General features: G+C 46.0%; 1 protein-coding gene across 2 annotated transcripts in view; it reads right to left on the reverse strand.

The window, feature by feature from the left end:
* Positions 1-3,339: 3,339 nt before the first annotated feature.
* The window catches only part of ILRUN (inflammation and lipid regulator with UBA-like and NBR1-like domains), a 96,568-nt gene continuing 76,493 nt past the window's right edge, over positions 3,340-23,414 (reverse strand). For both annotated transcript variants that reach the window (XM_040473252.1, XM_040473251.1), the window contains one exon: positions 3,340-6,667. In XM_040473252.1, coding sequence (XP_040329186.1) covers positions 6,632-6,667 — 36 coding nt within the window. In that variant the 3' untranslated portion in view covers positions 3,340-6,631. The remainder of the gene's footprint in view (positions 6,668-23,414) is intronic.

Raw genomic sequence — 23,414 nt, forward strand, 5'->3', positions numbered from 1 at the left:
AAAGCCAGAGCCGTTTCAATCACCTGAAGGCCCCACATGACTTGACTGCTTCCCCCCCACTCCCCGCCCCTGCTCTGACTTCATTTCTTACTATTCTTGTTCACCCTGCAACAGCCCACATTCCCACCCCAGGGCCTTTGCATCTGCTGTTCTGCCTACACCACATATCCATAAGGTGTACTTCATGCAGTCAGCGAAGGCTCCTCTGGCCGTCCCGTACACAGTAGCAATCCCCTCCCTCACCAGCGCTCCCTATCCTTTGCTTTCTCTCCACAGCACCTGTCATCTCTTGACATACTACATCTTTGTTACTTGTCTGACCACCCCGACTAGGATGTCAGCTCTACGAGCACAGGGATTTTTGTCTCTTTCGGTCACTGCTCTATCTCCAGCACCTAGAACAGTGGTTGGCACATAAGTAATGCTCAATAAAAGAGTGAGTCCATGAACTGAGAAGGGGCAAGGGCAGCAGAACTCCCCCGAACGGTAACTGGGATGGCCATTCTACCTCTTCCCCTCCAGACACAGACAGAAATAGGAGCACAGGACGGTCCTCGTACTGTGGACCTCCTTTGTGGGTCTCGGTGCACCAGCCCCTCTCCCACCTTCCCGCAGGTGGCTTCCTCCATCCCCTTCCCATCTCTGCAGGTTCAGCTGAAGTGCCGCTTCCTCCCGGGCGGCCCTGGACTAAGCTCCATGGTACCTGCACTTCCATTGTCACGAGCCGTGACATCAAGGAGTTACCTGTTCACACACCGAGCACCACACCGGCCTGCCCTCGACTGTCTCGTGGGTGTAAGGACTTAATGAGGGTAATTCACGGAAATAGTTTAACAGGGGCTGGTCAACAGCAGTCAACCGATATAAGCACAGCCGCAGCGGACACTCAGACATCTGCTGTTTGTGACAGAAAAGCAGTATGCTGGAAGTAACACTTAAGGCAGAAATCACGGCCTAGGAAAAACCCTGGGAAACTACTCACATTTTGAATATTACTGTTCTAGCTACTGAGTATTACTGTTCGACTCCCTCAAATTCTAGTGGGCCTGGCCAACACAGCACTGGCTAGATCTGGCTCGGTCCCACAGACCCAGCAGATGGGGGGGGCTTGCACCCCTTCGGGCCATCCTCCACTGTCCCCATGCAAAGTGCAGTCTCAGGACCAACAGCATCTGCTTGCCTGGGAGCTTGTTAGAAACACAGAACCTTGCCTTCTTCCCCAAGATTTACTAAATCAGAAATTGTATTCTAACACATACAAGCTTGAGAAGCGCTGCCCCAGATCACAGCATTGCAGACTTAGTTGGGCTAAAAAGGGTATTAACTGCCCCCGACCCTGCCAAAACCCAGGAGCTCCATCTCAGTCCTGGTTTTTAAACACGTCCATGTGCATTTTTTAGAGGAGGCAACTGAGACCTGTCAGTCATGCTAGCCTGTCAGAAACCATTCTCTGGACACCTTGACTCCCAAACTCACACACACTCTCCCATCTCAAGGCAGCCTCGCCTGCTCCCTGCTCCACTCCCATGAGTGCCCTGGGTGCCTGTTCTTGGCCACCAGCCAGGGCTGGACACCAGGTGGTGTCAGGGAAAGTGGCCGGGTCACAGCAAGCAGGTGAGCAGGTGAGGGAGGGGCCTTCTAGAGAACAGGGTGGGAGGCACCCAGGTACAACCTGAGCTGGGGCAGGGAAGTGGCTTCAGGATCTGTTTGCTCTGCCAAGAGGGCTGGGCCTCGGCCACTGCAACTGCCTCCCCAACGCCACCCACCAAGGCAAGAGAGCCCCCTCCCTGTCACCTAGCCCCCGTGGGAATGGCTTGATCCAGGAGCTGCCATCAAACCTGCTCCCCTCTCCCAGGGCCTGGTGACTTCTTGACAGGTTACAGCCCCAAAGACAAACAGATTCTGCCAAGCAAATAAGTGTCCAGTGGTAGGGGTGCTGAAGAAGGCCTGGGAGGGGTCTGAGCAGCCAGAAGACCCAGGTGACAGGGTGGGGGCGCCTCTCCTGCAGAGAACAAATAGCCCAGGGCACCTGGAAGGAAGCAGGGTGCTGGTGTGCTGTCACAGTGCTGGGTGGGGGCTGGGGTAAGGGCAGCTCACCACAGGGGTCTCTGGGCCAGTCTCCCACACCCTGGGCTCTGTTATCAGGCTAAACAGAGAAACCAGTCTTGCATTTAGGCCCTTAGGGCAGAGGCCAGTTCTTATGCTGTGCCTTCATCTCTCATGAATCTGTGGCTACCGGTTCCCTCAATGAACCGTCTACAGGGAGATGGCCAGGGCATCCCCTCCTGCACTCTAGGTGGCACCCAGGGCCACCACCATTTAGAGCACACAGCTTTGCCAGCCAGGGTGAAGGCCCAATTCGGGTCTGCAATTAGGTGAAACTAATGCCAGCATCTGGGAGCCGAGGCCACGGGTCTGAGCCTATACCACCCAAGCCAACTCCCTTTGTCTCTCATCCCACTTTCTCTTCAACACAGGGGTGATCATGTGGCTTGAGTTCTGAGCTCTTACAAGTGCTTTAGACATGAAGAGATGGATCCAGTGAACCCACCTGCCATCATGCCAATTAAGTTTTTTTCATGTTATCTGACCACCATGTAACCCGCCTCCCCATCTCCTGGCCAAGGTCACAAGCCTATCTCACAGAAGTACACGGGTAGGTTCTAATTTGTTTGCCAACTGCCTAGAATATGGTCCCTACCTGACTCAGGTTCCCAGGCCAATCCACAAAAATTTACCTCATCCATTTTATGTCAGAAGGAGCACCTAGTGCATCCAAGAACTACACCCAACGACCACGGAAAACATGTAAGGGAAGATGCGTTCCCTCTTCTATCTAAATCCAGGATGCCAGGGGCCCAGCTGGGACTGAGAAGGAGGACTCCTCAACTCAAGTCTTTCTTCGCAGGAGGAAAGATGCCCGTGATGCGGTACCTTCTCCCTGTGCTATCCGCACTCCTGTGCTCTGGACCTGACACGCAATAAATGCCCAAACAATGCCTGCTGGCTGATCGACACTAACTTGGCTGGCTCTTCTTATGTGCGGGGAACAGATGCACAATAGATGTGCTCAATAGATGCACAGTACCCTGTGGACCTAAGAGCCACCGGAAATTGTTTCCCCACCTTTTTGATCATTGAGCCAGGAAGGGCAGCAGATCTAATTATAAGCCCGGGACTAATTTCCCAAACACAATGAACCTCAGGGTCTCGGTTTTCCCATTTGCAAAAGGAAGACCCAGAGACCAAAAAGTGCACATTGGAGTCACTGTGGGGGCAAGCTGGTACACAGGGTGCCTGAAGGTACAATAAAACTCACTGACACACATGAAAATAGTATTTTTTTTTTTTTTTTTGGTGTGTGTGTTAATTTAATCATACAAATATTCATTTATACAGTAAGGAAAAGCCTCCCCATCTTCGTCTCCTCCCAGGCACCATGAGGCCCCACCACAAACACCCACCGAGCTTGCTTGCTACACACCACTGTCCAGGTGGAGAGGCAGCCACTGCTGCTCCAGCATTCATCCAGGGAAATGAAGGAAAGGCAAGGCAGGGTGTAGGGAGGGGAATCAGCTTGCACTTCTCAGCCCTGGCGACCCCACCATCCTCTCCTGCTGGGGCTCCGACTGAATTTGGGGATCCCATCCTGGCCACCCTCAAGCCACACTAGCTGTCTTGGTGAGGTTCTATGATGAGCTTAAGGTTACAGCCTATCCTAACTGGGGGAGAGAAGGCTGTTTCTTGTAGAAAAATACCCCGAATTCAACTGTCCCCATGGCAAAAAGAAAAAAAAAAAAGGCATGCACGCGTACACACATCCACACACACCTCACTCCATGCACACAATAGGTTCTTCCAGGTCTGAGCCTTCTGCCTCCCTCACTGGGCTCAGGCCCCTAAGGATGCTGTCTGCCTCATCTCATGGGTGCCAGACATTGGTGGTCCTGCCTAGAAGGCAGGCTGCCTTTTGCAGAAGAGGCCCAGAGGAGCAGAGCCTACTGGGGCTGAGAGGGTCACCCCTACTACCACTCTAGGCAGGGGGGAGGAGGGGGGCTCTAGGCACCGCTCAGAACTCAAGCCAGTGAGAGGAGGCAGAACGAATGGTACTGATACCCTCCTGGTCCTGGCGGAGCCATGGACTCCCTCTACCCCTACTCTATGGCTTGTGCTTGCTCTGGCCCTCTGTAAGCAGCTCACCTCTCCAAGGATGTGTACAGAAGTGGTTTGTTCTTGGGAGGGAAGTCAACGTGCTTGGGAAAGTCACCTTGCCTACAAGCAAGGAGAGAAGCAGGATGCCTCTGCAGGGCCAGACCCGCTACTGGTGACGTATTAAAGCTCCTGCTGACTAAAGGCAGGTAGCTCCCCTGGGAAATGGGGAAGGGGCACCTGGTGTAGGGCAGATGAGAAAGCCAGGAAACCAGGTGATGTAAAGCCTCCCACAATCCTGCCAGGAGCAGCTGGAGATGTGCTGTTTTCCTGGTTATCAAACCAGCAGAACGGTTGGGCATGTGTGGGCTCCAGGGTGGCAGTGTCCCAGGAGGTTGGCACCAACAGTAGTGGTGATCTGGGCCTAACAGGCCCCTCAGACAAAAAGGCATCGTGAGCCCCCTGGCGTGGGCCAGTGATGGCCTGAGCACCAGCAGGGACCACCCCCCTCCTCTGCTCTGCTCCAGAATGGAGAACTCATGCGCACTGCAAACAGGTGCTACAGTGTGAGCCCTATTAGTCTAGCCCCAGACCCAGTTGCACTGCCCTTCTCAGCAAGTTGGCTCCACCCTCCCCCAGCACTTCTCCCGTGGACCAAAGTTTATCCTGCCTTTTATTTTTTGGGAGGTGGGGAGGTGAAGGGGGAAATTTCATACAAGCTTTTCTCCCACAATCAAGCTTTAAAAAACAACAGTCTCAGAAGAGGATGAGGAGGAACAAACAACACACATTTTTGGAACTGAGATACCCAGACAGACAGAGACAGACGGGCAGGCAGACCCTCACCCACACCCAGGCTATATGACCCCTTGCAGCCACTCATCACCTGGTCTCCCTGCTTGTCTCACACCCCCGGTGTGGGTGGGGGTGTGGTAACAAGCAGGTGACCCTACAATCACACCCTAGATCCATATCCCCGGCTATCAAACCAACCAAGACTCAAGGGAAGGAGAGGATGAGAAGGAAAGAGAAGAGGGACTTGCATATTCTTGTATCTTTGGCAGACAGCTGTTCTAGCCTGGTTCAAGCTTCCCATGGAGAGATCCACATCTCAACCTGCTTGGAATCCATAGGATGCTAGTGGGGTCACATGCCCAAGTGAGCAGCCAGCCAATTAACCTCTGCTCTGGCTGGGCTGCCCCTCACCCACCACTTCCCAATAACCAAGCATCCAGCTTGGGGGAGGGGGGTGGTGGTGGTGGTGCTCTCGTTTCATCAAAATGGGATCTCTAAAATCATACAGTCAGTAACTGTGGCCCTTCCCCATGGCCAATTCCCCACTTGGGGCTGTATTTTCATACCTTAACAGCTCAGCCTCCACTAACAGGCTATGAAAATACCACAAAGGACAATGGAAGGGAAACACAGGGAAGGGAGTTGTGTGACAACAGAGAAGCCTGGACACCTTTCCACCCACCTGCTGCACACTTGCTGGTGAGCTGCACCAACACCCAATATGTGTGTGTATGTGGCACACACATACATACAGCACAGAGGCACTGTTCCCAGAGTGAACGGGGAGCCACTGTGTATGAAGAATCCAAAAGAGCATTAAGTGTGATGGCAATTCTCTCTGCCAAGAGAAACATGGAGGAAAAGCAATTTGAATTGATGTTAACTGTGTGCAGAAGGACACCTTTTGGGCTCAGAAATTCCCATGTTACCCCAGATCTGTCCTCAAGGCTTCCTCTGCTGGCCACACAGGGAAGTTTGGTCTTCAGAGAGGTTCTGATGGTAACAAGCCACAGGGGTTGACAAATACAAATGTTAAAGGTGTAAATCAACAGAAGATTAAAGAGAAAAGAAGAGGAAAAGGGTGAGAACTCATTGGCTGATGCCATTAAAAACGAATGGGGTCAGAAACCTCTGGAGTCATGTGGCCCAGGAGATGTCCTCCTGTAGCACTGACCCGAAGAGTCCCCACACATGCCACACCAGCTTTGAACCTGAATTGCTTCCAGAGCAAGCAGCTAATCTATAAAGGGCATGTTATCCCTTATCTAAAAACAAAAGTGGGGCAAGAGGGCAAAAAATGAACATGTGCTCAAAACTACAACCTGTCTGTAGGCAAAATAATTTTTGTTTAAAAAGATGGCTTTTTTTTCCCCCATTAAAAAATTTTTTCCTTCCCGAGTGACCTAATGACTTGTTAGACTGACACCTATTAAACAAAACCCAAGGTGGCTGCATGGATTTCTTCTTAGTAGCCTCAACACCATTCCTGCGGTTCAGCACTCACACATGCGCACTGAGTTTACTCAAAACTAGTCTGTTCTGCTTCTTCCTCTTCTTCCAGGATGGGGGGGGTCGAGCCAGGGGTCCATGCGATGTGGTCTGCAATCCAGAGGAACCCCTTGCCCTCCCCCCCACCCAAAGTCAGGCCTTCTGTCTTTTGTTAATTTTTCTTCTTGCCGACACCCGTTTAAGACTGGCCGAAGGGGTAAGGCCCGTGGAGCCCCTGGAAGAGAGTGAACATAGTCAGTGATGGTAAACAGAGAAGGTACAATTAGACAATCAAAACAAGTAAAAGAATCTCTGGTTCCCCGTGAGCCAGAAGAAAACCCCAAGGCACAGACAAAGCCTGTGGGTTTTCCTTCCACGCAAAACCTCAAGAGGCCAAACGTCAGCATTTCAAGTTGCTAAGTGTTCTCACTCTATCACACCATCCAAAGAGAGGAGAGGCTAGGGGGGGTAATCCTCATTTTTCAGCTTCTAGATCAATCAGTGCCAACTTTCCTCCACCCAGTTCACAAAGCCTTCCTCCCCTGTGGACAATGTCTCCACCTCTCTGCGAAAGATCTCTGTATGCTGTTTTCTGCACCTTAACTTCAGATATAGGCTACTTCTGGCTAATGACCCTTATAGTAACAACAATACTGTAGCAGAAATGGCAACTGTCTGTTATCTATAGATAACAGACATGGTATGAGGACCTTTGCATACATTGTCTCTAAGCCTCACCCTGAAAGCCAGGTGAGTGTCAGTATGCTCATTTAACTATGCCCATTGACTGCAGAGACTAAAAGACATGTTCAAAGTCACAGGGGTAGTAAAAGGCAGAGACAAGGTTCTAACCCGAGTCCAATTTCTGTTCTCCTCGCATTGCCTCTCCCTTGCCACATGATAAGGGTTTCTTCTCAATTCCTAAGGGTATTTTCTGTGCTGCTTGACTGGGTGGAAAAGGCTTCATTTCATGTCTCATTTTCCCCTCATGTTAAGAATGAGACACTAAGATATGCTAACACCAAAAGCAACTGCATGACCTTGCTGGAGAACGACCTGTGCCTCCCTCCACCTTCCCACCCTCCTCCTGGAGCGTGCTCCCTGGAAAGACCGGTCGATGCCAAGACCTAGGAGGGCAAAAGTTAACTGGTGACAGCCTCACTAGGGTCCTACTCCTCAAAGTGGCCTAGAAGCAGCAGGGCCGTTGGACCAAAGGGACCAAATGGGTACCAAGAGCAGGTGCCTCTGCCATAACCATGACAAATGACCAGAGGGTATTTCCTAATGCTTGACAACTATGTTAAGAATCCTGAATCTAGACAAAATTCGGGGTGAGAAGGCATAAAAGTGATGAATATCAAATTTTCTATTAGCTTGATGGGATGTGGGCAGTCAGAATTTGGTTGTCTTTTTTAAAAAATGACATTTAAAAAAAACATTTTTTTAAATTTTGAGAGATAGTGCATGAGCAGGGCAGGGGCAGAGAGAGAGAATCCCGAGCAGGCTCCATGCCGTCAGTGCAGAGCCTGATGTGAGGCTTGAACTCACAAAACGTGAGATCATGACCTGAGCCGAAATCAGGAGTTGGATGCTTAACTGACTGTGCCACCCAGGCACCCCCCACCCCCAAATAACACATTTCTTTGTGGAGGGAAAACAGTGCTTGGTTGCAGGGTGGCCAGTGATTTAGAATCCTTTTCAGTGTGACTTTGTTTTGTTCGCTTCCACCTCCTTAGCCCCACAGGTCCCCAGTAAACTCTTGGGGACTTAGTAGCTAAAAGAGGACAGGTATTTCCCAGACTACTGCCTGAGGTGTCAGATACCCCTAAGTCACAAGACTACTGGCTCTTCCAAAACCAATTTTTAAAACAGTTGCTTAGGCCTGGGCTCTCTGGAGGTGGTTAGGCTAGAGATGTAAGACCCTCCCTGTTTCCACCACAGTGGGGTGCAGGTCATGCAGAACTGGGAGAAGGGGATCTGGGTTCTACTCCCAGCTTTGCACCACCTCACCAACTGACCTTGAGTAAGGTCTCTTCCCCTCACAGGATCTCATCAGGTTCCTCTCTAAATCTTCCCAGAATTTAAAGTTCTAGGAGTCAACACACTACCTGACTTAGGAGGCTGAAAAACAGGACTCCATGAAAGAATGGAAAAAATGCCCTTTGGTCATGCTTAGGCCAGAGGTCAAAGCTGCCAAGAATAGGGAACATGAGATTAAAGTTTCTATAGTGTTCTCAGTGGAAGGTACTAAAATTGCTTCTGCTTTTTTCCCCTCACCCACATAAAGCCTCAAAAGACCAGAAGTGTGTGTCTAGCTGCTTGGTGGCTGGCATCACTGAAACAAAAATCCTGACAAGGTGATTTGGAGGCAGGCAGGCCAACACGGATTGAGCATCAATCCCATGCCAGGTGCTGCTGTGGCACTGTAGCATATTCTCTGTAGTTCTCACAAAGATCCACTAAGACGAGCCAGACTCAGAGAGGTAACTGAATCAAGGGCACAGAACTGGTAAGAGCAGTGGTGTTGAAAATGGCCACATGTCGGGGCACCTGGGATGCTCAGTCAGTCAACTTCAGCTCCGTTCATGATCTCACAGTTTGTGAGTTCTAGCCCTGCACTGGGCTATGTGCTAACAGCTAGCAGCCTGGAGCCTGCTGTGTCTCCCTCTCTCTTTGCCCCTCCGCTACTCATGTTCTGTCTCTCTCTCTCAAAATAAACATTTTTTGTTTTTTTAAAAAAAAAAGGTGTTTAAAATGGCCACATGTCTGCCACCCCTCAAGCCAACCACACCTCCAGCAGGCAAGCTGACGCTGTAACTATCTCAGCGGCCATGGTACCACCTGATTAACAAGGAAGGGTGGGTTGGGGGAGCGAAGGGCTCTCAGACTCCATTCTACAGGGCCTGGTTGGAGGTCACACACACCAGATGTAGAAAGTATGGAAGCTTAAAACAAGCTGTGCTCAGTACTTTCCAGCATTTATTCATCTGGAACAACCCAAGGAAAGCAATAAAGCCCTAGATCCCCATAAGATGTAGAACTAATACAATGCTCAAAGGTCTCTGTGCAGGAAAAAATGCACAGAGAAATGAAAACCTGAAAAACGAACAGCATTTGTTGTCTATGAAGTATTTCTCCCTAAATGTAACTGTCTTCCAGACCAAAGCTCCACCCACTTCACATGGGCCTTTCTAAAGCAGGTACTACTAGCCTTGTGACTTGTGTAGAGTGCTTTAGGGAAAGGAGTTCGTGCCTTTGCCAAGAACTGCAGCACATTCCCTTTTTACAGGTAAATAAATGGGTCCTGTAAAAGACATAAAGGCAGGGAGAGGGACAAAGACATAATGGGCATCTTCAGAGTTCCACCTGAGTGTCCTGAGTGACATCCGGTGTTGTGTGTAACTAGCTTAGATCATGAACTTGTTGACCTTCTACCTAATAGCTGAGGTTCCATGCCTTTTGGGGGAAAAAAATGCTATCTAATTCCCTTTCACCCAGAGAATGGCATATTGGAAGTTGTTGATGTTTTAATTGGTGCAGAAAGGTGGCTTGAGGAACAAACTCTATTCTCACTCACCCCACACCCTGCCAAATTAACTACCATCCCTTCAAGGAAGGGAGAGGAAGCCAACTCTATTTCAAAACGATTTTATCATCTAGACTCCCCACATGCAGGATTATAGGTGTCACAAATGGATCACAGAACACAGGCAATGCAATACCAGTCGTGGAGGAAAAGCCTGGCAGAGATTCCAAGAACAACGTGTCCAGGGCGCCCTATGGCAGGAGGCCAAGCAGGAAGTGCCTTTCCTAACAGTGGGATGGAGGTATATTCGAAATGGGAGCCCCATCCACATTTCAGGTTGCACTGGAGTTCCAGGACCCAGTGTAACAGGTCCTGGTGGCTAATGTCTCCTACCCCAGCCTAAAAGCAGGGGTTGGCAACAGAGATAATGTTCATTCTCCTCTGGGGCCTAGCAACTCCTCAACCTCTAACCATTGGAAAAGCAAATGCCAAATATTTTAACTAACTTGGCATCAACTGACACCTCTCCTAGAACAGTTGTGCCTCTACGAATAAGGAAAACAGGGATAGGCGCATCAGATGGTAATTACCAGAGAGCCCTGAATTGAATGGACTAAGAGAAAAGTGAGGCTATCGGCATGACAGCAAAACTCAGAGGAGTCTGATGCAGAAGGCTACCGTTCTCTCTCACCACATAGGGACTAGCAGCAAGACTGGATTTATCTAACAGAAGCTATGAATAATCAAATCTGAAGAGAAGTCCTGCATCTGACTCCAGGTCTCAAGGCCAGCTCCCCAGGGCCCACCTAATTTGCACAGTCCTCAACGCTTTCAAAGGCTACGTCTGCTAGGGGACAAGAAAGTGGTTCTGGCAAAGGAGAGACGGCCTTTAGGTCCATAGGGACTGAGGTGTTGCCTGTGTGCTTCAGCCTTCCTTAGGCTTTTCACCGAACAGCTGCAGTACCTATGAGCCCTGGGACCTAAGTTCTACTTGGCTACAGGCCAGGCAAGCCCTCTCAAAGCACAGAAGTGCCACCCCGCCAGCTAAGACAGAGGTGCCTCTCTGCTGGGGTCGGGAAGACGACCTTGGCCTCAAGACAGCCGAATCATCACAGTAGCTGGGCTAGGTCTGGAACTGCACTTCCACGATGCAAAAACAATGGAGAGCCATTATTTGGCTAATTTTCTAACATATTTTAACATATTTGTAAAAGACAACATTTACAGACATGAAACAGAGGCTCAGTCCCGTTCACCACAATCTCCTAAAAAGATCCAGTACTTGTGATCTTGTTTTCAAGCAAACCTAAAGTACTATCTCTCTGATTTGTTTTTCACAATAGTTTATCAGCAGAGTCACTCTTAGCCAGCAATCTGGTTATCACTGATCCTATGTGGGTGTGCACCTGCAAAAGTTCTCCTAAAATTAGAGAGAAATCAGAATAACTTTTCCAAAAAAGAGTACTAAAAGTTGTCACTGAGGGAAAACATTAACTGTATGTCAGAGTACCAGAAAGACAGGATACTGGTACTGTTTCAGCTAGAGTATTTTTTAAGAGTTTCTTCATCAATTTTCAACAGTATAGTAAGTGCAGGGATATGAGAGCAAGATGCCCTTGAAGAGGGTAGAAACTGTTTCTGCCAATTCGTTATGCCTTACATATGGCAAAACTCAAGTATCAGTAAAATGAATGAGTGAAAGAACGGTGAACCACTCTGCACTGCCGAGCCATCTGTTTCTTAACACTCTGGGGGGGGTGGGGGGGGCAGATAAAGGGAGCTGAAATGTCTAATGAAACAAGGATGTCTTATAAGGGCTTTCTGGGTTACGCTTTTACTGTTTGAAAGCTAGTTGTTTAGATAAAGCACCACAACTTGGAGACTTTCACTTCCTGTCTTTATTTTGCTTCTTTAAATTTGTGATTTAAATAAATGAAAAGGTTCACACAGGTTGATAAAAAGACAGGACGTATGCTGCAAGGCTGTGAAATAACATGCTCTCCCAGAGTATACTGATGGCAGCATCAGATACCACCACGAGGGCCCTCCTCCTCCTCCTCCTCATTTCCTGGGCCAAACCTGGTCAGTGCTGCGTCTACCTAGTGTTCCTCTTGTATCACTAAGTACACTGAATGCAAACATAGAAGAATACAGGGTTTAGTACTAAGTTCTGTCCTGATCCTGCATTGTAAACATGGTGTGGTAAGGTCCTGTGCACAGGGCTGCTTCGCTGGTAAGGGCCAGAGACTGTCCAAGCCCTGATTAAACCTGTTAGTCTCTTCATTAATTAGAAATAAAATAAAGTTGGGGTGCATCTGGCTCTTGCCATTTCGGCTCAGGTCATGATCTCAGGATTGTGAGGTAGAGCTCCACGTTAGGCTCTGTGCTAAGCATGGAACTTGCTTGAGATTCTCTCTCTGCCTCTCTCTCAAATAAGTAAATAAATAATAAGCAAACAAACATTAAAAGAAATAGTCTCTACTGGAGTAATAGGAAGGGCAATGAGGACTCTCAAGAGTATTCAAACAAGGACCCTTCCCTCAATGGCTGCCAATAGCTTAATGAGTCTTCCTAGTGGTATAGGAGTGCCAAGTTAGCAGGACAAGAACTTCTGCAGAAGCTTTAACACTGGTGTTCAAGCCACTTTCGTGGGACAGTCCTCAAAATTTCAAAGACACATTTGATGGACTGGCTGAGCACGAGTAGGAGAATCAGCCAAAGAAAAGCAAATAAACCAGGGCATGGCTCAGTCAGTTAAGTGTCCAACTCTTGATTTCAGCTCAGGTCATGATCCCAGGTTCATGAGACTGAGCCCCAAGTTGGGCTCCACCTCAGTGTGGAGCCTGCTTGGGATTCTCTCTCTCAGATTCTCTCTCTCCCTCTCCCTCTGCCCCTCCCTACCTGTACTCTTTCTCTCTCAAATAAACAAACTTTAAAAAGAAAAGAAACCTATTTTTATGCACGAGGGCTGATCATGGGGCAGGCTCAGTTCATAGTCTTCTCACTGTGCCAAAACTGCTGCAAAGCTTGATTCAGTTGTAAGTGTGACAAATTTATTTTTTAAAAAAGCCCTGTAAAACCATTTTTATACTTACCTCTGTGGCATAGTTTTTCTGCTGCTCATAACTGACTTTTAGAGCCATGCTGGGGACCTCCTCATCTATCCATCCGTCCTCCCTCTACCCATTCATCCAATCCTTCATCATGCAGCCCTCATTCTTCCTCCCTTCATCATCCATCTCTCCGCCCTCCTTCCATTCTTCCTCCATCCATCTAAAGCTCCCCATGGCCAAAGGCAACTCCCAGAGCCTTCACCTACTTCATGGCAAATGAAGAAAATCACCATAAAGAATAAAACTCAAACATAATTGTGAATGAAAACATATTATTTAAAGTTCTACAGGGGATGAAGGATACTGGCTGGGTTTGATCTCCCCTTTCAGTAAAGACTTCAGAAAAAGTTATTTGCAGCTTGGAATTCTAGCTCCCAAATCCCAAGTAATAGCAAGGGTGCTAGAATCCAGGTGGTAAGCTGGTGGACAGAGCTCTCTCATGGCCATCTCCTAGAGTAGAGGAGATTCCTAAAAAGGAAGAAAGAACTGATAAGGGTCTCACTGGGGAGGATACCCAAAAGGAGAGAAGCTTATCCAAGTTCCTAGCCCTGTCATCACTCGGGCTGGCTGCACTGTCGGGGTCCTGCTAAGCACTGGGTGAGGCTGTTGGTCCCATTTCCTCTCAGAATTCCCATCCAAGCTCCTGTGACCTTTTGTCAATTAGCCTTCCCTTTCTCCCATCTCTCTTACAATTAGTTCACAGCACCACCCCCTGTCTCACAATGTCTGGCTGATTGAGGAAGGAGAATAAATGGTCTCTCCTTGGTCTCATTCAGCTATATTTGCTTTCATCTTTTCATAACAGAGTATTGCTGTTACTATGCTTCCTTTCACATTAAACATTGACTCTCCTTTGCTTGGCTTTCAAAGGTCTTCCTCCAAAATTTGCCCCACCTTCTTTAAGCACACCTTACTCCACAGCCAGGCTGGCCAGTGTCCCATGAACACACCCTGTCTGTGGATGCCTCTGGGCCTTCCTGCATGTGGTTCCTCTTCCCTCCAATTCAGTTTGAGCCTATCATCTACCAAGGGATCACTTTCCTGGCTACTCTAAACCTCTCTGCTTTCTCCTTCCTCCAAGTACATTTGTACAGTTACTCAAAAGTCAACTGGAACTCAATACACTCTTTACTGGCTGTTCTTTCCTATGAGCTAGTCACATGTATGTAATCAGACAGTAAATTCTTTGAAGCTAAGGATTAGCACCTAGAAGGCCTCACTTATTAACTACATCATATCAAAACTATCTCTGTGGAAAGCAAACAGTTTTAATTGGCTATTGGGTAATGAAATCACAGCAAAAAGCCCAAGACCCTCAAGCCACAGCTTTGTAAGAGGTCTTGCTTTCAGTTGAGCTCTAAGGAAGCACACATTTTCCCCGAGGCCCAATAGCTCTTCACCTCACATTCAACACCTGTCCTGCTAGAACACAGCTACAGCGGACTTAACTGAGAACAAGACATTCAAAACTTAAGCATCTATACCAGGAGACAGAGTCTCACACTTGTGAATTTCACTAGTCCTACCTTGAGAACTTCCATCAGAAACGAAAATGCTAAACTCAGAATATAGGAAAGAAAATGCACCCTTACAACCAAAATAAAATATTCTGGCAATCCTGGGAACACTGGCTGTGTTTCAGCTACAAGACTGCCCGGCATCAGACCGGTCTAAAACAATGCTCAGAGCCCCAAAGCAAATAAATTGGAGTTGAACGGCTTTGAAGCTGTTGAGGTACAAAAGGGAGAGTTCTTGGAGATACTTTTTATTCTCAGTTGGATAGTAATGTTACAAACAACAAAAGACATTTTCTAAGGCTCATGGTGTTTGCTTAATTTATTTTTAAAACGCACACATGACCCATGCCAATGCAAACACCAGCAAGGCTGGGAGGACTTTCCTGGCTCCTCTGGGTTTTCAAAAGAGAGTCATGGTAATATCATTAAACCAGAGTTTCCTGACAATCCCCTTCTGGTACAGAATGTACTAAACGGCCAGCCAACAAGGACAGGTTCCTCTGTTCTGCATTGCTTCCTCCCTGGTCACAAATTCTTTGGGAGCTCCTAAAGATGAATGAGGAAGTCTCTACAACCTGACACTAAGGGTATAAACTACCTTCAGAGAGGGGCGCCTGGGTGGCTCAGTTGGTAAAGCGTCCAACTTTGGCTCAGGTCATGATCTCATGGTTTGTGGGTTCAAGCCCCACATCTGTGCTGACAGCTCAGAGCCTGAAGCCTGCTTCAGATTCTATGTCTCCCCCTTCCCTGCTCATACTTTGACTCTCTTTCTCTCTCTCTCTCTCAAAAATAAACATTAAAAAAAAAAAAAAAAACTACCTTCAGAGAACCAACAGACTTTGCTTCTGCCAGCAAACCTCATCACAGTATGGTCTAGAAGAACATTAGACTCAAACTGGGTCCCTGGGTTCCAGCCCATGGCCTACCCCCAATTTTCTATATGAATGTCAGCAAGTCACTTACAACTTCTTCATTATTTTGTCAAATGAAGAGTGTAACTACAGAAGTCACAAGACTGTTATGAATTAAGAATATGCGTAGTAAATGTGTTTTGGATAACACAAAGTTTGTTTACATGTTACATGGACAGTATTGGGCCCAGTTCAGTCTGTGAACCTCTTCTCTATCTATACCAGTGGTTCACAAGTAGGGCGATTTTGTCATCTCTCTGTCCAGAGGACAGTTGACAATGCCTGGAGATATTTTTGGTTGTGAAACTTGGGGGTGGGGAGGTACTACTGGCATGTACTGGGCAAAGGTCAGGAATGCTGCTAGACATCTTACAATGCATTAGACATCCCCCATTCCCTACTTATCTTCAAGACTTCTCTGGTCTAAAATTTCAATGGTCTTACTACTTTGATGAGAAACCCTGCTCTACACTCATCACTTAGTGGACTGCAGCCAGTCTCAGAGCATTAGAGATATAATCTATATGTCACAATTGCCAAATTTGTATCTTCACCCAGACCTCTCTACTAAACTCTAGATGCAACTCAGATATACAACAGCCCACCTGACATCTCCATTTGGATATCTAAAGAAATTGCCAATGTGCCAAAAATGGAACTCCTGACCTCTCCCCACCTCTACCACAGTCTTTTCCTTCTCCATTGATGGCAATTCCATCCCTTTAGTGGCTCAGACCAAAAACCCTGGTTTTTTACTCTTTACTTCTTTTACTTTTTACATCTTTACTCCATTCTCTCTTACATCCACTTTCCAAAGCAGGGGTTTTATTTATCACTTCTCTGCTCAAAGCCCTTTAATGGCTTCCTCTGTCCCTCAGAGCAGAAAGCCCAAAGCTTTACAGAAGGGTCCATAAAGCCCTCCATGATCTGGTTTACATCCTCTGATTTCACCTTTCTCTACTCTCCTCCTTCACTCTGTTCTTTAAACAAACAAGGTAAACTTCTACTTCAGGGTTTGTACTGACTGTCTCTTTGCCTAAAATATTCTTTCTCTAGATAGTTTTTGCAGAAATAGAATCTGCCTTTAAAGGGAATAAGATAGCCCCTAAGTATGTTCTAGGTCTAAAACACTAAACATGTTCAAAGAGAGATTTTAAATTTGTTCCAGAAAAGTAAAATTTCAGAGACTGTATCTTTTGGCCTCTTGAGGCCTCAAGAGGTATAGGTATTGCTGTTACAAGAGTGACTTAATGGAAATTTCAATGTCAACAAAAATCTAAACCCAACTAACTATGGAGGTTCTAGGCAATCTTTTCCCTTGGGAAGCTAAAGAGAAAGGCTGGTTTCTGTAGTTTGTGAGGGGAGGCGGTTTAGTAGTAGAGAAGTCATGTAATAGTCAATAATTGGCTTGATCCTCGTTTGAAAGGCAGCAATATGTTATAGAAAGCATTCTCTCCCTAGCTCACAGCTGTTAGCTCGGCTAATCATATGTACTGGAACACTATTTGTGATTGGGAATCAATGCAGTACACTGTTAAGAAAGCAGGCTCAGGAGTAAAAAACAATTGCTTTTGTTCATATCCTAGTTTTACCATTTCCTAGCTGCCTGACCCTTGGGCAAGTCATGGAACCTGTGTACCTCAAGTCTCAGCAACTGTAAAGTAAGGGAAATAGCAGCCCCTGCACCATGGTACTGTTGCGTGCACCAAATGAAATAATCCATATCAAACACTGAGCCTGCTGCCTCTGAGGAACAAATACTGGGGGGAAGAGAGGTGACTGGTGTTTCTGTAATAAGCTTTGTAGAACTACTTGGCTCCTTAAACTATGTACACACTGATAGTTTTCACAATAAAAATTAAATTTAAAAAGTTCTCAGTGCAGTGCCTGGCACATAATAAGTACTCAATAAATGGTAGTTTCATAGCTCTAATTACTGCATTCTGATCAGCCTCTGCCTGGCTGCCGTGTGCCTTTGTTACCTGTCCCTTGCCAGAGGAAAACACAAGCTGGAAAAAATATCAAGTGACCCAAGTTTTCCTTCTAGCTTCGCTTTGAACCATCTTTAAACCTTTCATGAAAGGGTCTGTGAGAACGAAAATTCAAGTTTCATGGCAGTGGGAAGGTTACACTGCCTGCTATCACCTCACACAACCAAGTAGCACAGCTGTGGACACCACCTACCTGCCTTCCAGTCAAATCCAGTGCCCTCTGAACTGCGCAAATGTTGAACCCAATTCCATTATGTCACCCCAAACCCATCCCTTATTATTATGCGAAACCAATTAGCTACTTCAAAGTAGACAGTAAGATCCATCTGCCATTATATCCTCAGGCCTACAGAACAAAAGATTTGCTTTTCCCAAACCTCCCCCAGTAACCTCTAGTATGATTTCTGAACTCTCACCTAAACAGAGAGAAAATAATTCCTCTATGCCTTCATCAACACAGAAAGCAGCAGGTTAGGAGAGAGTTGACTTCTGATGTAATAAAAGCAGACTGACTCCTGCTCTAGCTCCAGATCCAAAACGTACTAACGGGTGGCAGTCAGACAGAGATAGGAAGAGAAGCAGGTGGGAGTGTGGGCAGGCAGGGCAGATGGCACTCGGCAGTGGCTGACGCTGGAGGAGCACGATGAACCTCCCCACAAAGATAATAACAAGTTTCTCCTTCTGAACCAGCATTTGGCGGAAGTAATAACAGTGCCTCAGACTGTAATCCAGTTTAAAGGAGGAGTATATGACATATACCAGCTCCAAAGATTTTTTTTTTTTAAAGTAAGAGCAGGGGCGCCTGGGTGGCGCAGTCGGTTGAGCGCCCGACTTCAGCCAGGTCACGATCTCGCGGTCCGTGAGTTCGAGCCCCGCGTCAGGCTCTGGGCTGATGTCTCAGAGCCTGGAGCCTGTTTCCGATTCTGTGTCTCCCTCTCTCTCTGCCCCTCCCCCGTTCATGCTCTCTCTCTGTCCCAAAAATAAATAAATGTTGAAAAAAAAAATTTTTAAAGTAAGAGCAAACACAAAATAAAATCCATAGGCCATGTAACAAAATAAATGAATTTGGGATTCTTTTCAGTTCCCCCAGTGTAAATTATTACCCTTTTGTTTTCTTTTTTAGAGAAAGGAAGTGAAGCATTTGGCCTTCCTCAAGAACAGCAGCCTCTTGGTTTTTGACAGCCACATTCTTATTCCCATCTGTCCTGAATCAGATTGTTTGGCTGGTGTCTTTTTCCCCTCTGTAAGGCCTTCTTAGAAAACATTTAGACATTAAAAAAATTACTGGCAAATAAGAAAACGAAGCATCTAATTTTAACAGGACTTATCTTTTCCTTCTGGACTTCTAGAAATTTTTTTTTTTTTTTTTTTTTTTTAATACTATTCTCACACTGTCCAAACAGAAGCTATCCTGGCCTCTAGAGAGGAGTCAGAGAGCTAGAATTCATGGTGAGACTGGCCTGGAGTCAACAGAGTGAGTACCTATCCTACTGCGACTCTGTCCTCAGAGGCTCTTGAGCTAATCACATAGAAAGGTTCATTAAAATAGCCCTACTCTTCACCAATACTTGATCTGACTGTTCATATGGCACAGGTCAACCATAACTGAGCTGACAACGAGGCCAGCCAATTTCTAACAAAAGCGGGGAGTCAGATTTATGAATCTTTTGTAGGTCAGCATATACTTACTTTCCTGACTCCCTCTGACAGCTCTCATGCAGGGAGGGGCCAGGCCCTCTGGATTGTGGGATGGAGCTACAGCAGGCATTCCCACCCAGAGTTTCCCCCGAGACACGGAGTACTGAGTCCAGAGAGCTTATGGCTATTCAAGTGCAGCTGGGGAAGGGTTCCAGAGATGCCTAGTTCCTGACACTGACATACGCGCCATTATGTTGACATATCCATGCAGCCCTCATGGAGCAGGTGCATGAAGCAATCTTTTTATTTCATCCTACCAACCTTAGCAAGTTAAACTGTAACTATGGAAGCAGCAGGGAATTATATCTGCCTACTATAACCATGGTCATGGGCTTCTAGAGCATCATGTTCTTTCTCAGCCTTAATGGCACGCAGAGAATTTCTTTAGAATAAGTCAAATCTATTGCCAACTCTGATCCCGGACACCAAGGCATAAGGTATTCCTCCTATCCATCCAATGAAGACAACACCCTGGGGTGAACTGAAAACACATGTCCCAACTCTAGAGCCCCAAGGGTCTCTTTCATCCTTTCCATTCATTTATAAATAAAAGGGTGCTAGTTATTATAAACACCACAAGGTTTATGTACCCCAAGAGTTATAAGAATAGTTCTTATTTTTATCAACCAGGAAAAGAAGTCACTACTTTAAAGATTCAACAAACAAGGGAACTCTCCAAACAGGCAATCTTCAGTTTACATTAGAGCCACTTATCTTATTTCAACTCTGCTTTCTTTTTACTCCTTCATGATATTGATCATCAGTTCAGTAAATGCTTTCACTCAGCATAGCCTCCAGCCCAAAAGGAGGATCTAGGGAGAGCCCAGGTTCACCTACTAATAATGAGTTTTAGTAATGTGGCACCTTGGATTTGAATCCCAGCTCTGCCTCTCAATAGCTATGTAATATTGGGCAAGTAACCAGGTCCCTTTGAGCTTTTGTCTTCTTGTCAAAAAATGAGATGATACGTGTAAAGTACTTGGCAACACATCTGGCACATATGAACAGCTAAAAAGTAATTCTGGCATATAACTGATCTCATCACTGTGTCAAGTACACCCTTCAAGTATACCTTCGAACATACTTGAGCATGCCTGCCTTTAAAAATAAGTAAATCTTGGGCGCCTGGGTGGCGCAGTCGGTTGAGCCTCCGACTTCAGCCAGGTCACGATCTCGCGGTCCGGGAGATCGAGCCCCGCATCAGGCTCTGGGCTGACGGCTCAGAGCCTGGAGCCTGTTTCCGATTCTGTGTCTCCCTCTCTCTCTGCCCCTCCCCCGTTCATGCTCTGTCTCTCTCTGTCCCAAAAATAAATAAAGGTTGAAAAAAAAAAATTAAAAAAAAAAAAAAAGTAAATCTAGGGGTGTCTTGGTGGCTCAGCAGGTTAAGTGTCTGACTTCAGTTCAGGTCATGATCTCGTGGTTCACGAGTTCTAGCCCCACATGGAGATCTGTGCTGACAGCTCAGAGCCTGGAGCCTGCTTTAACTCTGTCTCCCTCTCTCTCCGCTCCTCCCCATTCGTGCTCGCGCGCGCTCCCTCTCTCTCTCTCAAAAATAAAAACATTAAAATAGTTTTTTAAATTTTATAATAAATAAATCTATATTCTCAAGCCAAACATGAATGTTTAGAATTATGAATAAGCTCTGCTTTAAGATATCCATTTAAGTACAGTCCCAAATCTTTTCAAAGTCATTTATAATTATTTCATCCACTGCTCCTCAAATGAAAGCACTGCAAATGACTGAACCCTTCTCTCGTTGTCCATCATCCACATCTCCTGACCGCACGTCTCTTACTCATTCTGCCCTCAGCACTTAAACTGTACCTCCACTCTCTTTCCTGTCTATCCTTCCAAATCTATCCTTTGAAAACCCTTTTCCATCAACCCAATCTCTTCTTCCTCTCTGCCCTAACTCTAATCCACAGTCATACACACAAATTACAAAACACACTTTGACTGTTGTTCTCAGTCCATACTTCATCTTGACTGAACTGTTCTCTAATTGCTGTGTACATGTTTCATCTCCCCTACTGTACTGTAAGCTACTAGTTGGAAGGGGTAACTTCATTTATTCAAGTCTCCTACTGAACAACGTACACTGATCTAAACAGTACACAGATGTGTTAATAAATATTTACTGATGACTGTTTATACCACTACCCTTGTTCCTAAGAAGTCTTAAGAGGTGGAGCTGACTCAACTTTAGCCAGAAATGCTTTTATAGAACTTGCCAGATGTTCACCTAAGTGCATTCTGAATAAGATTCTGCTTAAATTAAGAAACAAGGGCGGCTCCAATTTCTCTTTGGCACCTAAGTGCCATATTCTCAATGTATTATAGCCAACAGTCTCCTTGAATATCATCTCCAATGAGAACCTTTTCTCTGAGGTTCTTGCAAATACTACTTCTAAATGATCCTACAGAGTTCATGACAAAAAGAAAAAATACAAAATTAGGTAACATACCATGAATTCATCAACCTCAGGAAATCTCAATAGCGTCACCTAGCCCAGCCCCTCCAAAAAAAAAAAAAAAAAAAAAAAAAAGTAACATGGTAGGACCTCAATTAAGGCTTGTAGGTAATCCATTCTGACCCCCCCAGTCAATCTCTCCCCAGCTCCCACACCCCAGGCCAGGGTAATGATCACAGAATTGGCCAAAAGGCATCAGTCCCTAAAGGGGCTCCCTACAGGAGCTGCAAGCAACTGACAGGTTCACAACTTATGAAGATGAGTGCAGTGCCCTGGCCAAGAACACCAGCCCTCTCCTAAGACCACAGTGACTACTGAGCCAGGCAGCTCACAGTTGGGTGAGGGGGCTTCCATTATATAAAGTACTTGAACAACTGGTGTTGCCTCCTCCAACTCTCATCTTCCTATTAAACTCAATTGCAAGTTCCAGTTCTAACAGGGTAAGCTTCCCTAGGGCTTGGCTCACTTAAGCACCTTGTGCAGTCATACTCTGGATGATTAAATTTAAGGAAGAAAAATCTGGAGAAATAGGAGCTTGGAAGAAAACCTTTTATTATAGTGTTTTGACATGAAGTCTTTCCTCAAATACAGGCAATTTTCTGTCTTGCCAATTAACTTCTCTTACAGCCTGTACAACTACCATGATTCCGCAGAATCTTTTAGAACCATCTAAACAACCAAAAAAATCAATCCTTTGTTACATCACTACTGAATGAAGTCTCTTACTAGACTGTGTGGGGGGAAAAGAATTCACATCTCTAGGTTTCTTTTTAATTTGTCTCTTGATCTGGACCATATATAAAGCATTAGCCAGAAAAGTACCATTCTTACAACAGACAAGCAATTTGTCTCTCAAATAAATATCAATTTTATTTTAAAAACTTGAGGGTAAATGCCAACATGAAGCAAGGGCAGACTTACCAGTTATATGATCATATAGGTGGGATGCTGGGCCTATTACACAGCATTATTAATCAGAGAAGAATGCACAGGAATGCTCATAGGCCCTGCCATACCAAACACCTCCAACAGTGAGCTCTTAGCATCAGGGCTTTATTCAGCCAACCAAAACCAACAACCAAGAACCATCATCACCTTAGCAGAGTGTGGAAGACACGGGTTAATCAGCTAGCATGGAGAGAAACAGACCAAGAAATCAAACACCCAGAAAAGTGTCTCAGAACAATCAGAATATTTAACATCATGGTGAACTTAACAATCAATTCTCTCACTGCCCCACACATAAAAAGTCAAAATATCACTTGGACCACTCTTGGTTGTGGGTGAGGAGGTAGATGGGCCATAATAGACTGAAAATACATCGACAAGAAGACATACAAACGAGGTAAATGAAGAGAAAGCCAACTACAATATTTAGGATAAATAATTGAGTTTGTCTTTTTTCCTTGGAAAAAACAAAAGCCCCACCCAAAACAAAAAACAAACAAAACAACAAAAAACAAAAAAACCCTAAAACCCCCAAAACAACAAAGTAGGAGGAAATTCCAAAGGTATGTTGTTGTTCTAGATTTAGCCTACATTTATACCAGAAGGACGGCTGGTGATATTTTGACTTTCTTTTTTTTTTAATGCTAAAGGTAAAAAAAAGTGTGTTCTTTCAACACCCAAACCAGAGCAGAGAGACAGTAGTAAATTACAAATGTGGATAAAGTAACATCCACAGGACATGAAGATGGGGGGGGGGGGGGAGGGGAGAAGGGGTAGGTTTTTGTATTCTTGCTGTTGGCAGGAAAG

This window comes from Herpailurus yagouaroundi, unplaced genomic scaffold (genome assembly GCF_014898765.1).
Source record: "Herpailurus yagouaroundi ecotype Mexico unplaced genomic scaffold, PumYag 139, whole genome shotgun sequence".
In the NCBI taxonomy this organism is placed as follows: domain Eukaryota; kingdom Metazoa; phylum Chordata; class Mammalia; order Carnivora; family Felidae; genus Herpailurus; species Herpailurus yagouaroundi.